A 14998-nucleotide genomic window follows, 5' to 3' on the forward strand; every position below is an offset into this window, starting at 1 on the left:
TGAGGTCAGAAGCTCGAGACCAGCCTGGCAAACATGGTGAAACCCTGTGTCTACTAAAAATACAAAGATTAGCCGGGTGTGGTGCTGTATACCTATAATCCCAGCTACTTGGGAGGCTGAAGCATGAGAATTGCTTGGACCCAGCAGGCAGAGTTTGTGGTGAGCCAAGATTACACCACTGTACTCTAGCCTGGGTGACACAGCAAGACTTCATCTCAAAACCAAACCAAACCACACCACACCACACCACACCACACCAAACCAAACCCTTTTTTCAGTACTGAAAAACAAAAACAAAAAACAACCTCTGGTTACTGCCTCATTTCTCTGTTTCTCTTCAAAGAGTTGTCTATTCTTCCTCTTCCTGTTAATTCTTCACCTTTCCTTTTCGTCTTAATCTGTGCTGTAGCCTCAATCATTCCATTTAAAAATCCTCCCATTGGATGACTTCTATCTTGTCAAGTCCAGTGGCCTCATCTTACATGACCCCTTGGCAACATTTGATACAGTTGATGCCTCCCTCTTTCTTGAAATGGTTTCTTCACTTACTTTTGGGAAACCACACCTCCTCAATTTCTTCATACCCCACTCTCTCTTCTTTGCTGGCTTTTCTTCGTGTTTCCAAGTTCTGCATGTTGCATTGCCCTGGGCCCATCCCTTGGCTGTGTTCTTCTTTCTAGCTTCATTCTCTCCTTAGGTGGTAGTGTGGAGTCCCATGTCTCTATATATGCTCTATATTTGCGTGTATGCTGGTGAGTTCAGTATTTTTATCTTCAGCTGTCTCCTTTCTCTGAGTTCCAGGGTTGTATCTGCTTGACAGTTCTCCTTGTGTTTAACTCACATCTTCTTCAAACCCAGATCTGTTCCTTCTTCAGCCTTTTTCATTTCAACAAATTAATCATAATTCATCTAGTTGCTCAGGCTAAGTCATCCTTAACTTCTTTCCTCATATCCTGCATTTCCTCTATAAGTTCTATTTGATCTATCTTTCAAACAGATCCAGAATTTGACCACTTCCCCCCACTTCCACTACTATTTAATACCAATGAAGTCCAAGCAAGTCTCCTAACTGGCATCTCTGCTTCTGTTTCTTACCCCACTGCAGACACTTCTTCATAAGTAGGTAGAGTAAGCTCTTAAAAGCATAAATCAGGTCACATGCTCTCTTGCATAGAAATACTTCAATGCATAGAAATACTTCAATGGCTTGCAATTTCCCTTGTAATATGATCCCAAATCCCTCCTATTTCCAAAAGATTCGTGACTTCATCCTTGCCTTGCTCTCTGTGACTCTCTCTCCTCTGGCCACACTGGCCTTCTGATGTTTACCTCTCATCAAGCTTGTTCCCATTTTAGAGCATTTGGACTTAATATTTCTTTTTTCTGGAATACTCGTTTTTAAATCATCACAAGGTCTTACTTCCACTGAGTCTGTGCTCAGATGTCCATGGTCCATCTAATGGCTACCCTCATTTAAATATTTGCCTTTCTCTGCAGTTCTTGCTCTGCCTTTCCTCCCTCTAAGCCAAAAACTCTGATATAGGCATCATATGCAGGGTAACTGAATCCCACTATTTTGCTTCACTAACTTTCTTCTGAATTTTTGAGCTGTAAATGCTAAATTGGGATGTCTGTTGACTGCTGACATCCCAACTATCAAGTGAATTTCTTTGACCATTATACAGTACACCTTTGTAACGAAATTTGCCACAGGCTGTAACAGCTATGCAAGAGGATTTGGAGAGGTTGTCAGCTTTAGTTTTGATTTAGGTAATTGTGTTTTTTTAAGAAAAAGTGTTGGGAACATTTTAGTTTAACCTCCTTTACTCTTGGCTAAAACCGTCCTCTTTCTGGAATGGTTCTTTTTCTTACTGAAGAACTTTGGCTTCAAGAGGGATTGTACATCTTATGGTAAAGTAGGAAGATGATACCAGTCACTTAACCACTCAGATCAGCTGACTGAAACTTAGTGGTTTTGGGGGCATTAGGTATATAGATATCTCATATTTTCCAATTTGAATTATATAGAAGAGAAAGATATTTATTTTGTAATTCTAGTATAATGTTGAGTGCTCTGTTATTTTTTTTCCTCCAGTTTCTGTGGATGTTAGGTGAGTCCTAATTTCTGTATGTTTGTGTAGTGGCATCTATTACAAGACAGTTGATAGTGTCTAAATAATATGAGAAAGATTTACTTTGTATTATGTATACATTTTCTTTTAATCAGGTTGATACTAACAAAGACAGATTGGTGACTCTGGAGGAGTTTTTGAAAGCCACAGAAAAAAAAGAATTCTTGGAGCCAGATAGCTGGGAGGTAATAGAACCTACTCTATATGAGATGTATGGTTCAACAACTTCTACGTCAGTCTATTGTACTTTTAACTTTTATTCCCCATTATGTTTGCATGTATAGTCTTGCTATCTTGGGTTTTTTATATAAATGTCACTATAAAATAATGAACTTGATTTCTTGGAAAGCTTGTAGCAATTTATTTCTTATTGATAATCACACTGCATAAAATTAGAAGTCTTTTAAAAATTATACTTTTTTTCAAAGTATAAAATAGGATTCGTTATTGAAAATTAGAAATATAGACACATTGAAAGAATAAATTAGAATTCACCTATAATTTTACTGCTCAGAGGTAGATTCTCAAGTTATGCATTGTATTATGTTAATTTGGAATAGTATGCAGTTTGTATATATAGTATATTCACATATAGCATACAGTATGTAAATAAGGTATTGTCTCATTTTAAATTCACACATATACATATATTCATATTTATTTATTTATTTTTTTGAGACAGAGTCTTGCTCTGTCATCTAGGCTGGAGTGCAGTGGCACTACCTCGGCTCACTGCAACCTCTGCCTCCCGGGTTCAAACAGTTCTTTGCCTCAGCCTCCCAAGTAACTGGGATTACAGGTGCCTGCCACCACGCCTGGCTAATTTTCGTATTTTTGGTAGAGACGGGGTTTCACCATCTTGGCCAGGCTGATCTTGAACTGACCTCATGATTCACCCGCCTCGGCCTCCCAAAGTGCTGGGATTACAGGCGTGAGTCACTGCACCAGGCTGGTAATATTTATGTATTTTTTAAAATGGCTTCATGCTGAAACAATGACTTTGTATGTTGATGAAATATTTTTTAAAAATTTAACAATATTTTGCAAACTTTTTAATATCATTCTTCAAAAACATGATTTTTAAAATGGCTACCTAACATGCAGTTATATCGCTGTAGCATAATTTATATATCCATTTCTCCACATTTAGTCATTTTGGGTAAATTCCAGTATTTTACTGTAATGACACTATGATGACTATCCATTTCTCTGCACATTTTTGGGCAATCTATAATGATTTCCCTGGGATTAACTCCCAGGAATAGAACTATTCTTAAGATTTATGAACAATTTTTAAAATTTCTCAGTATATCTTGGCAGATTGCTCCAGAAAAGTATATCAACTTGTAACACAGTCAACTGTGTTTAAATGAATGCATAGACAACTTGAAAAGAATAGTTGAGAGGCACCAACCAAAATGGATGGAAGAAAGAACATAGTCTTTTTCTACATAAAAACTGAAAAGATTACTAAATTAAAATTTTAATTGTCCAGAAAATTGTTTGAGAAAGGGTGAACAGCTATTCTCGTTTACCCAGGACTAAGGAATTTCCAAGGATGTGGAACTTTTCATTGCTAAAACCAGACATTTTTGGGCAAATTGGGACAGTTGGCCCTTTTAGTTTGACATCAGAAAAGTCAGCTTCTTTTTGTTTTGTTTTTTTGTCTAACGTTTGAAATGTTTCTTGACTTTCGTGAAGAAGAAGAATGCTAAAATTATTTGTATATACATTCCCTTTAGTGTGTCTGGTGTAGACTAGAAGATCAATAGATAATTACATACTTAACATTTTGACATAATTTCAGATTTACAAGAGTTGCAGGAATAGACAGGAAATCCCTGAATACATTTCAACCAGATTTAACTATGTTTGCTTTATCTTTCTCTCTTTTTCCCTCCTCTCTATTTTTAATCTCTGTGTGTGTGTATGTATAACATATAATTATGTTGTAATGTATGTACATATGTATATGTATATATAAACATATGTATATATGTACATACATAGTTTTGAATTGCTCGAGAGTAAATTACACATCATGCCACTTTAACCTAAAATACTTGAGTGTTTATTTCTTGCAAACAAGGATTTACCTTATATAATTACAGCAAAATTATCAATACTACACACATGGTACTCTTCTCCGATCTCTAGGCTTAGTGAGATTTTGTCAATTTTCCCAACAATATCCTTTATAACAAAAGAAAATCCAAGATGATACATTGAATTCAGTTGTAATGTCTTTCTAGTCTCCTTCAATCTGAAACAGTTTTTCAAGAGGACAGACTACTATGTTGTACAGTGTCCCTTGATTACCACAGAAGAGATGCTCAGTGTATCCTATTAGAAAGCACATGTTGAGGATCCCCATAACTGGTAATGGTAGCTTTGATCATTTTGTTAAGGTGGTGTCTACCAGATTTTTTGACGTAAAGTTATTATTTTACCTTTCGTATTTTAAAAAGTACCTTGTCTAGCCCACCATAGTGAGAGAATCAGAAGTCAGTTTTTGTTTTTCTATTTTATAAATACAGACTGGGTCTCACTATATTGCACAGGCTGGTCCCGAACTCCTGAGCTCAAGGAATCCTCCTGCCTCAGCCTCCCCAAAATGTGTGAACCACTGTGCCTGGAAAGAAGTCAGCCTTTTTTTAAAAATTTTTTTTTAAATAATTTTAGGAAAAGTAAAGACAGGGTCTCGCTCTGTCACCCAGGCTGGAGTACAGTGGTGTGATCTCAGCTCACTGCAACCTCTGCCCCCACCCCCTTCAACCCACCCCGGCTCAAGTGATCCTCCCACCTCAGCCTCCTGAGTAGCTGAGACCACAGGCATGCACCACCATGCCTGGATCTTTTTTTTATTTATTTATTTTTTTATTTTTAATAGAGGCAGGATCTTGCCATGTTGCCCAGGCTGGTCTTGAACTCCTGAGCTCAAGCAATCTGCCCGCCTTGGCCTCCCAAAGTACTGGGATTACAGATGTGAGTACTGTGCCCAGACAGAAGTCAGCTTTAAAAAAAAAAAAAAAAAAAAAAAAAAAAAAAAAAAAAAATTCATTCAACATCATAAAAAGTATTTTCATGTAATATTTGTAAACCTTGTTTTAAAAGCTATGGAGGTATATAAACATTTTTTCAGGGTTAGACATTTAGATTATTACATTTTTTAATGCTATTTTAAAAAGAAAATGCTGCTACAAATACATGTTTGTATAAAACTTTTTATGTGATTAGGGTTGTTTTATAGGGTAGATTCTCAGTGTAGCATTACCAGGACCCAGGGAATATTTTTAAGTCTGTTTTTAAGGCTTGAACATCCTGATATACTGAAAGCAAGGAAGTCGCTAAAGAATGATACAGACATGTCACAAAGACACAAAAGCCAGTTTGAAGAAACTCCCACTGGCCAAATCTGGGACAATTTGAACATGGAAATAATGATGATAAGGATTAAAACTTATTGAATAAAACAAGAAGACACGAGTCTACACTGATATAAGTAGAGGGATAGAGAAGGGCGAATTCTTCTGCAAAATTGCTTTTCAAAAGACTTAACACCAATTTATAAATCCACCATTAAAAATATGTGCACTCTTTAAACATATCAGAGCTGAGCATGGTGGTGCCCACCTGTAGGCCCAGCTACTTAGGAGGCAGGAGGACAGCTTGAGCCCAGGAGTTTGAGACCAGTCTGGGCAATGTAGTGAGACCCAGTCTCTAAAAATAAAAAAATTAAAAAAAATACTTTGAGAATATGTGAATGTATTATGATGTCCATTGATGATTCTAGCTAGAATTATTACTGTGATGGTAGACAAATGGAGATTTTCTAACCTGATCATCCCTTCTACATTTGTTAGTTGGCTTTCTACTGTAATGAAAAGCTATTCCTTCCCCTTGACCTATTTATATTGGTGTAGACTTGTGGTTTCTTTTATTGAATAAGCTCTAATCTTTACCATCATTGTTTCCATACTCAAATTGTCCCAGACTTGGCCAGTGAGAGTTTCTTTAGACTGGCTTTTGTGTCCTTCTGACATGTCCAAATCATTCTTTGGGGACTTTCTTAGTTGTAGTATATCAGGATGTTCAAGACTTATCCTTTCCCTGACCCAACCCAGAATAACCCATTTTTCTGAGGAGCCCTGGTTCCTTTTAGTGGAGATCGATACTACAGACCAAGATCTGGGCCCTGGATGTGCTCCTTGCTACTGCAGTGTCATTGCTTACAAGGTCTTGTCAGATGACAGAGCTGGGGAATTAAAAGAGTATGTATGTAATATAGATGTGTATATGTACACACATACATGCACAGATACACACATATACACACCTATATAATATTCATTTCTACATATCTATCAATATATATTAAAACTCATGAATTTACACTGATATCTCCAATTGCAATCCAACACCTCTGACTTCTTTTTTTTCATTTTAATTTTTTAAAGTTCAGGAGTACGTGTGCAGGTTTATTATATAGTTTATATATATAAACTTGTGTCATGGGGTTTTGTTTTACAGATTATTTTATTACCCAGGTATTAAGCCCTCATACCCATTAGTTATTTTTCCTGATCCTCCTCCTCCTCCTGCCCTCCATCTTCCCATAGGCCCCAGTGTGTGTTGTTCCTCTCTATGTGTCCATGTGTTTATCATCATTTAGCTCCCACTTATAAGTGAGAACATGCAGTATTTGGTTTTCTGTTTCTGCATTAGTTTGCTAAAGATACCGGCCTCCAGGTTCATCCATGTTCCTACAGGGGATGTGATCTCGTTCTTTTTTATGGCTGCATAGTATTCCATGGTGTATATGTACCACATTTCTTTATCTACTAATTTAGGTTGGGCATTTAGGTTGATTCTATGTCTTTGCTGCTGTAAAGAGTGCTGCAATGAACATATGTGCAACAACTTTGATTTCAACTTAGCATTCTATCTTTTGCCATATTTCATGCAAAACCTAACTCCCTTTTCCTTCAAAATATTTCATTTATTCACTCAATCCTAGAATGTACAAGAAGTTTCAAAATACTAATCCATGCCTCTGTTAAATAAGACTTTAAATTTTGTTTAGATTTTGTTGTTGTTGGGGCCAGTGCAGTAGCTCATGTCTGTAACATCTCAGCACTTTGCGAGGCCAAGGTGGGCGGATCACCTGATATAAGGATTTTGACACCTGGCCAACATGATGAAACCCTGTCTCTATTAAAAATACAAAAATTAGCAGGGGGAGTGGTGGCGCATTCCTGTAATCCCAGCTGCTCAGAAGGCCGAGGCAGGAGAATCACTTGAACCTGGGAGATGGAGGTTGCAGTGAGCCGAGATTGCACCCCAGCACTCCAGCCTGGATGACAGAGCAAGACTGTCTCAAAAAAAAAAAAAAGATTTTGTCGTTGTTATTTTTAACTTGAAGGCATATTGTACAAATACTATGATCAAAAATTACTTGGGTTAGTTCATTTTTTTCCTCTCTGTTCCGTGGGTTATTTTATTCATTTAAAATAAAAGTACTATTTATTTACTTCTGTTTTTCTATTCAAGTTTTAGGATTTTCCTGTCTTGTTGATTTTAATTTTCTTATCTTGAGTATGTGAAACATTAAAACGTTTCCAAAAATTGAATCTATACAGAAAAGGTGTATTCAGACAAGTTTTTTCTTTTTTTTTAATAATTAAAATTTATTGTGTGTGCATACATAGTATGTGTATATATTTACGGGTTACTTAGATATTTTGGTAGAGGCATGCGATGTGTAATAATTACATAATGGAAAATTGGGTATCCATCCCCTCAAGCATTTATCCTTTGTGTTACAAGCAATCCAATTATACTCTTTTAGTTATTTTCAAATGTCCAATAAATTATTATTGACTGTAGCCCCCCTGTTGTACTATGAAACACTGGGTTTTATTCATTCTATTTGTTTTTGGTACCCATTAACTGTCCCCACCACTCCCCAACTCCACACCTTTCCCAGCCTCTGGTAACCATCCTTCTATTCTCTATCTCCACGAGTTCAATTATTTTGATTTTTAGATCCCACAGATAAGTAGGAACATGTGATCTTTGTCTTTCTGTGCCTGGCTTATTTCACTTAATGTAATGACCTCCAGTTCCATCCATGGTGTTGCAAATGACAATCTCATTATTTTTTTATGGCTGAAATAATACTCCATTGTATATAAGCACCACGTTTTCTTCATCCATTTATCTGTTGATGGATGCTTGGCTTGCTTCCAAATCTAAGCCATTGTGAACAGTACTGCAACAAACATGGAAACACAGATATCTCTTTGATATACCAATTTTCTTTATTTTGGGTTAAGATTGCATTAAGATTGCTGGGTCATATGTTAACTCTATTTTTAATTTTTTGAGGAACTTCCACACTGTTCTCCATAGTGGTTGTATTAATTTACATTCCTACCAACAGTGTACAAGGGTTCCCTTTTTTCCACATCCTTGCCAACATTTGTTATTGCCTGTCTTTTGGATAAAAGCCATTTTAACTGGGGTGAGATGGTATCTCATTGTAGTTTTGATTTGTGTTTCTCTGATGGTCAGTGATGTTGAGCACTTTTTCATATGCCTGTTTGCCATTTAATGTCTTCTTTTGAGATATGTCTACTCAAATCTTTTGCCCATTTTTGTCAGATTATTAGATAATTTCCTATAGAGTTGTTTGAACCCCTTATATATTCTAGTTATTAATCCCTTATCAGATGCATAGTTTGCAAATATTTTCCCTCATTCTGTGGGTTATCCCTTCACTTTGTTGATTTTTTGCTTTGCTCTGCAGAAGCTTTTTTACTTGATGTGATCTAATTTGTCTATTTTTGCTTTGGTTGTCTGTGCTTATGGGTATTACTCAAGAATGTTTTGTCCAGGTCAATGTTCTGGAGAGTTTCCTCAATGTTTTCTTGTAGTAGTTTGATAGTTTGAGGTCTTAGAGTTAAATCTTTAATCCATTTGGATTTGATTTTTGTATAAGGCAACATATAGGTATCAAATTTCATTCTTCTGCGTATGGATGTTCAGTTTTCCAGCACCATTTATTGAAGAGATTGTATTTTCTCCAATGTATGTTCTTGGCACCCTTTTCAAAAACGAGTTTACAGTAGGTGTGTGGGTTTGTTTCTGGGTTCTCTATTCTGTTCCATTGGGCCTGTATGTCTGTTTTTATGCCAGTACGATTGTGTTTTGGTGACTATAGTTCTGTAGGATAATTTGAAGTCAGATGATGTGATTCCTTCAGTTTTGTTCTTTTTGCTTTGGTTAGTCTAGGTCTTTTGTAGTTTCACATAAATTTTAGGATTGTTTTATCTATTTCTGTGAAAAATGTTGTTGGATATTTTGATATGAACTGCATTGAATTTGTAGATTGCTTTGGGTAGTATGGAGATTTTCACAACATAGTTTATTTCAATCTTTGAACATGGAATATCTTTCCAGTTTTTGATATCCTCTTCCGTTTCTTTCATCTGTGTTTTATAGTTTTCATTATAGAGATTTTAACTTCTTTGGTTAATTCCTATGTATTTAATTTTATTTGTGGCTATTGTAAATGGGATTAATTTTTAAATTTCTTTTTTCAGATTGCTTTATTGTTGGCATATAGAAATGCTGCTGATTTTCGTATGTTGATTTTGTATCCTGCAAATTTACTAAATTTATCAGTTCTAATAGTTTTTTTGTATGTGGAGTCTTTAGGTTTTTCCCAAATACAAGATCATATCATCTGCAAACAAGGATAGTTTGACTTCTTCCATTCCAGTTTGGATGCCCTTTATATCTTTTTCTTATCTGATTGATCTAGCTAGGACTTCCAGTACTACATTGAATAACAGTGGTGATGGTGGACATCCTTGTTGTGTTCCGGATCTAAGAGGAAAGACTTTCAGTTTTTCCCATTCAGTATGATATTAGCTGTGGGTCTGTCGTATATGCCTTTTATTATATCAAGGTATGTTTGTTCTATACCCATTTTTTGAGGGTTTTTATCATGAAGGGATGTTGAATTTTTTCAAATACTTTTTCAGCATCAATTGAAATGATCATATGATTTTTTGTTCTTCATTCTGTTGATATGATATATCATATTGATTTGTGTATGTTGACCCATCCTTGCATCACAGGGATAAATCCCAGTTGGCCATGATGTATGATCTTTTTAATGTATTGTTGAACTCAGTTTGCTATTATTTTGTTGAGTATTTTTGCATTAATATCCACCAGAGCTATTGGCTTGTACTTTTCTTTTTTTGATGTGACTTTGTCTGGTTTTGGTATCAGGGTAGTACGAGCCTTGTCAAATGAGTTTGGAAGTATTCCTTCCTCCTTTAGTTTTTGGAATAGTTTGAGTAGGATTTGCATTGGTTTTTCTTTAAAGGTTTGGTAGAATTCAGTAGTGAAGCCATTGGGTCCTGGGCATTTTTTTGCTGGGAAACTTTTTATTATGGCCTTGATCTCATTACTTGTTATTGGTCTGTTCAGGTTTTGGATTTCTTCCGAGTTCAATCTTGGTAGTTTGTATGTGTCTAGGAATTTGTCCATTTCTTGTAGATTTTCCAATTTATTGGCATATAGTTGCTCATAGTAGCCATTAATGATCCATTGAATTTCTGCAGTACCAGTTGTAATGTCTCCTTTTTCATCTCTGGTTTCATTTATTTGGGTTTTCTCTCTTTGTCTCTTAGTATGGCTAAGGGTTTGTCAATTTTGTTTAACTTCAGCAAACCAACTTTTTGTTTCATTGATCTTTTATATTGTTTTCTTCATTTCATATTCATTTATTTCTGCTCTGATCTTTATTTTTTCATTTCTTCTACTAATTTTGGATTTAGTTTGCTCTTGCTTTTCTAGTTAAGATGCACTATTAGGTTATTTATTTGAGATTTTTCTTCTTTTTTTGATACAGACAGTTATAACTATAAATTTCCCTCTTAGTACTGCATTTGGTATGTTGTTTCCATTATCAGTTGTTTCAAGAAATGTTTCAATTTCCTTCTTAATTTTTTCATTGACCTACTGGTTATTCGGGAGCATACTGTTTCATTTCCATGTGTTTGTATAGTTTCCAAAATTCCTCTTATTATCGATTTGTAGTTTTATTCCATTGTGGTCAGAGAAGATGCTTAATATTATTTCTATTTTATGAATTTTTTTTTTTTTTTTTTTGAGACAAAGTCTTGTTCTGTTGCCCAGGCTGGAGTGCAGTGGCACTATGTCAGCTCACTGCAACCTTCACCTTCCAGGTTCAAGCAATTCTTGTGCGTCAGCCTCCCAAGTAGCTGGAATTACAGGCACATGCCACCACACCCAGCTAATTTTTGTATTTTTAGTAGGAATGGGGTTTCACCATGTTGGCCAGGCTAGTTGTGAACTCCCAACCTCAAGTGATCTGCCCACCTTGGCTTCCCAAAGTGCTGGGATTACTGGCATGAGCCACCATGCTCAGCAGAATGTTTTAAGACTTGTTTTGTGACCTAACATATTGTCTATTTGTCTATTTATTTATTTATTTTTGAGACAGAGCCTCAGTCTGTTGCCCAGGCCAGAGTGCAGTGGGGCGATCTTGGCTCACTGCAACCTCCACCTCCTGGGTTCAAGCGATTCTCTTGTCTCAGCCGCCTGAGTAGGTGGGATTAAAGATGTGTGTCACAACGCTCGGCTAATTTTTGTATCTTTTTAATAGAGATGGAGTTTACCATATTGGTCAGGCTGGTCTTGAACTCCTGACTTCAAGTGATCCACCCACTTCGGCCTTCCAAAGTGCTAGGATTACAGGTGTGAGCGACCGTGCCTGGCCCATATTGTCTATCTTTGAGAACGATCCATGTGCTAAGGAGAAAAATGTGTACGCTATAGCTGTTGGATGAAATGTTTGTTAAATATCTATTAGATCCATTTGATCTATAGTGTAGATTATGTCCAATGTCACTTTGTTGATTTTCTGTCTGGGAGTTCTGTCTGATGCTGAAAGTGGGGTGTTGAAATCTTCAGCTGTTATTGCATTGAGGCCTGTCTTTGTCTTTAGGTCTAATAATATTTGCTTAATGTATCTGGATGTTCTAGTGTTGGGTGCATATCTGTTTATAATCATTGTATCTTCTTGCTCAATGGACCCATTTATCATTTTCTTTGTCTCTTCTTAGTTTTTGTCTTGACCTCTGTTTAGTCTGATGTAAGTACTGCTCCTGCTACTCCTGCTGTTTTTTGGTTTCCATTGGCAGGGAATATCTGTTTCCATCTCTTTATTTTCACTCTGTATGTCTTTATAGGTGAAGTGTGTTTCTTTTAGGCAACAGATCATTGGGTCTTGTTTTTTCATCTATTCTGACACTCTGTGTCTTGATTGAAAAGTTTAGTTGATTTACTTTAGAAGTTATTATTACTGATAAGTAGGGACTTACTCCTGCCATTTCGTTATTTTTCTGGTTGTTTTGCTGTCTTCTTTTTCTTCCTTCCTGTCTTCCTTTCCGTGAAGCTGATTTTCTCTGGTGGCATGCTCTAATTTCTTGCTTTTTTTTATGTGTATCAATTGTATGTTTTTAGATTTGAGATTACCATGAGGCCTGCAAATAATATTTTATAACCCATTATTTTAAATTGATGACAACACTGATTGCATAAACAACCATACAAAAAGAAAATAAATACTTTACACTTCCACTTCATCTCCCTGCTTTTTAACTTTTTGTTACTTTTTTTTTTTTTTTTTGAGACAGAGTTTCGCTCTTGTTGCCCAGGCTGGAGTGCAATGGCAAGACCTCAGCTCATCACAACCTCCGCCCCCTAGGTTCAAGCGATTCTCATGCCTCAGCCTCCCAAGTAGCTGAGATTACAGGCATGCACCACCATGCCCAGCTAATTTTGTATTTATAGTAGAGACAGGATTTCTCCATGTTGGTCAGGCTGGTCTCAAACTCCCAGCCTCAGGTGATCTGCCCACCTCAGCCTCCCAAAGTGCTGGGATTACAGGCATGAGCCACTGCGCCTGGCCTCATTGTTACTTTGTTTTTGTTGTTGTTGTTGTTGAGACGGAGTTTTGCTCTAGTTACCCAGACTGGAGTGTAATGGCTCAATCTCAGCCCACCACAACCTCTGCCTCCTGGGTTCAAGCGATTCTCCTGCCTCAGCCTCCCGAGTAGCTGGGATTACAGGCATGTGCCACCACGCCCGGCTAATTTTTTGTATTTTTAATAGAGATGGGGTTTCTCCATGTTGGTCAGGCTGGTCTCGAACTCCCAACCTCAAGTGATCTGCCTGCCTCGGCCTCCCAAAGTGCTGGGATTACAGGCCTGAGCCACTGCTCCTGATCGTACTTTTTATATCTTATTTTATTGCCTGTCTTGAAAAGTTGTAGTTATTATTTTATTTATTTTTAGTTATTTTTGATTGGTTCCTTGTTTGGCCTTTCTACTTAAGTCAAGAGAAGTTTATATACAGCAATTACAGTGTGATATTATTCTGTGTTTTTCTGTGTGCTTACTGTCACCAGTGAGTTTTGTACCTTCAGATGATTTTTTTGTTCTCATTAACGTCATTTTCTTTCAGATTGAAGAACTACCTTTCACATTTCTTATAGGACAGGTCTGGTGTTGATGCAGTCCCTCAGTTTTTGTTTATCTGAGAAGGTCTTTATTTCTCCTTCATGCTTAAAGGATATTTTCAGTGAATATACTATTCTAGGGTAAAAAAAATTTTTTTCCTGTCAGTGCTGCAAATATTTCATACCAGTCTCTCTTGGCCTGTAAGGTTTCCACTGAAAAATCTGGCACCTGAGACACAGTCTTGTTCTCTTACCCCGGCTGGAATGCAGTGGTGTGATCTTGGCTCACTGCAACTTCTGCCTCTCAGGTTCAAGTGATTCTTGTGGTTTAGGCTCCCGAGCAGCTGGAATTACAGCTGTGTGCCACATCTGGCTAATTTTTATATTTTTAGGTGAGATGAGGTTTTTCCATGTTGGCCAGACTGGTCTTGAAATCCTGGTCTTACGTGATCTGCCCACCTCTGCCTCCCAAAATGCTAAGATTACAGGTGCGAGCCACTACGCCTGGCCAGGATCCTTTCTTTGTACTTGACCTTTGGTAGTTTGATTATTAAATGCCTTGAGGTAGTCTGACGTGAGTTAAATCTGCTTGGTGTTCTATAACCTTTTTGCACTTGAATGTTGAAATATTTCTGATAGTATTCCTTTGAATAAACTGCCTACCCTTATCTCTCTCTCTGTCTCCTCTTTAAGGCCAATAAAACTCCCATATTTGCCCTTTTGAGGCTATTTTCTAGATCTTGTAAGCATGCTTTCATTGTTTTTCATTCTCTTTCCTTTGCATCCTCTGTATTTTCAAATAGCCTGTCTTTAAGCTCAGTAATTCTTTCTTCTGCTTGATCAGTTCTGCTATTAAGAGACTCTGTTGCATTCATCAGCATGTCCATTCCATTTTTTAGCTCTAGAATTTCTGCTTGATTCTTTCTAATTATTTTGATCTCTTTGTTGAATTTATCTGATAGAATTCTGAATTCCTTCTCTGTGTTATCTTGAATTTCTTTGAGTTTCCTCAATACAGCTATTTTGAATTCTGTATCTGAAAGGTCATATATCTCTGGTTCTCCAGGATTGGAACCAGGTACCTTATTTAATTCATTTGGTTAGGTCATGTTTTCCTGGGTGGTGGTGATGTGTGTAGATGTTTGTTGGTGTCGGAGCATTGAAGAGTTAGATAGTTATTGTAATCTTCATATTCTGGGCTTGTTTGTGCATATCCTTCTTCGGAAAGCTTTCCAGGTATTCCACGGGACTTGGGCCCAAAGTCCAGTAATTCTGTGATTTTTGCAGACTCTTAAAAGTACCACCT

At 36.8% G+C, this 14998-nt stretch overlaps 1 protein-coding gene across 5 annotated transcripts in view; it reads left to right on the plus strand.

The window, feature by feature from the left end:
- NUCB2 (nucleobindin 2) overlaps positions 1-14998 on the plus strand; it is a 79199-nt gene that overhangs the window by 46611 nt on the left and 17590 nt on the right. For 4 of the 5 annotated variants that reach the window (XM_030917519.1, XM_030917520.1, XM_030917521.1 and 1 more), the window contains one exon: positions 2228-2317. The exons of the other annotated variant lie outside the window; for it this stretch is intronic. In XM_030917519.1, the coding sequence (XP_030773379.1) occupies positions 2228-2317 (90 nt within the window). The remainder of the gene's footprint in view (positions 1-2227; positions 2318-14998) is intronic. 5 annotated transcript variants of the gene reach the window in all.

The sequence above is a fragment of the Rhinopithecus roxellana genome, chromosome 15 (assembly GCF_007565055.1).
Source record: "Rhinopithecus roxellana isolate Shanxi Qingling chromosome 15, ASM756505v1, whole genome shotgun sequence".
Taxonomy (NCBI): domain Eukaryota; kingdom Metazoa; phylum Chordata; class Mammalia; order Primates; family Cercopithecidae; genus Rhinopithecus; species Rhinopithecus roxellana.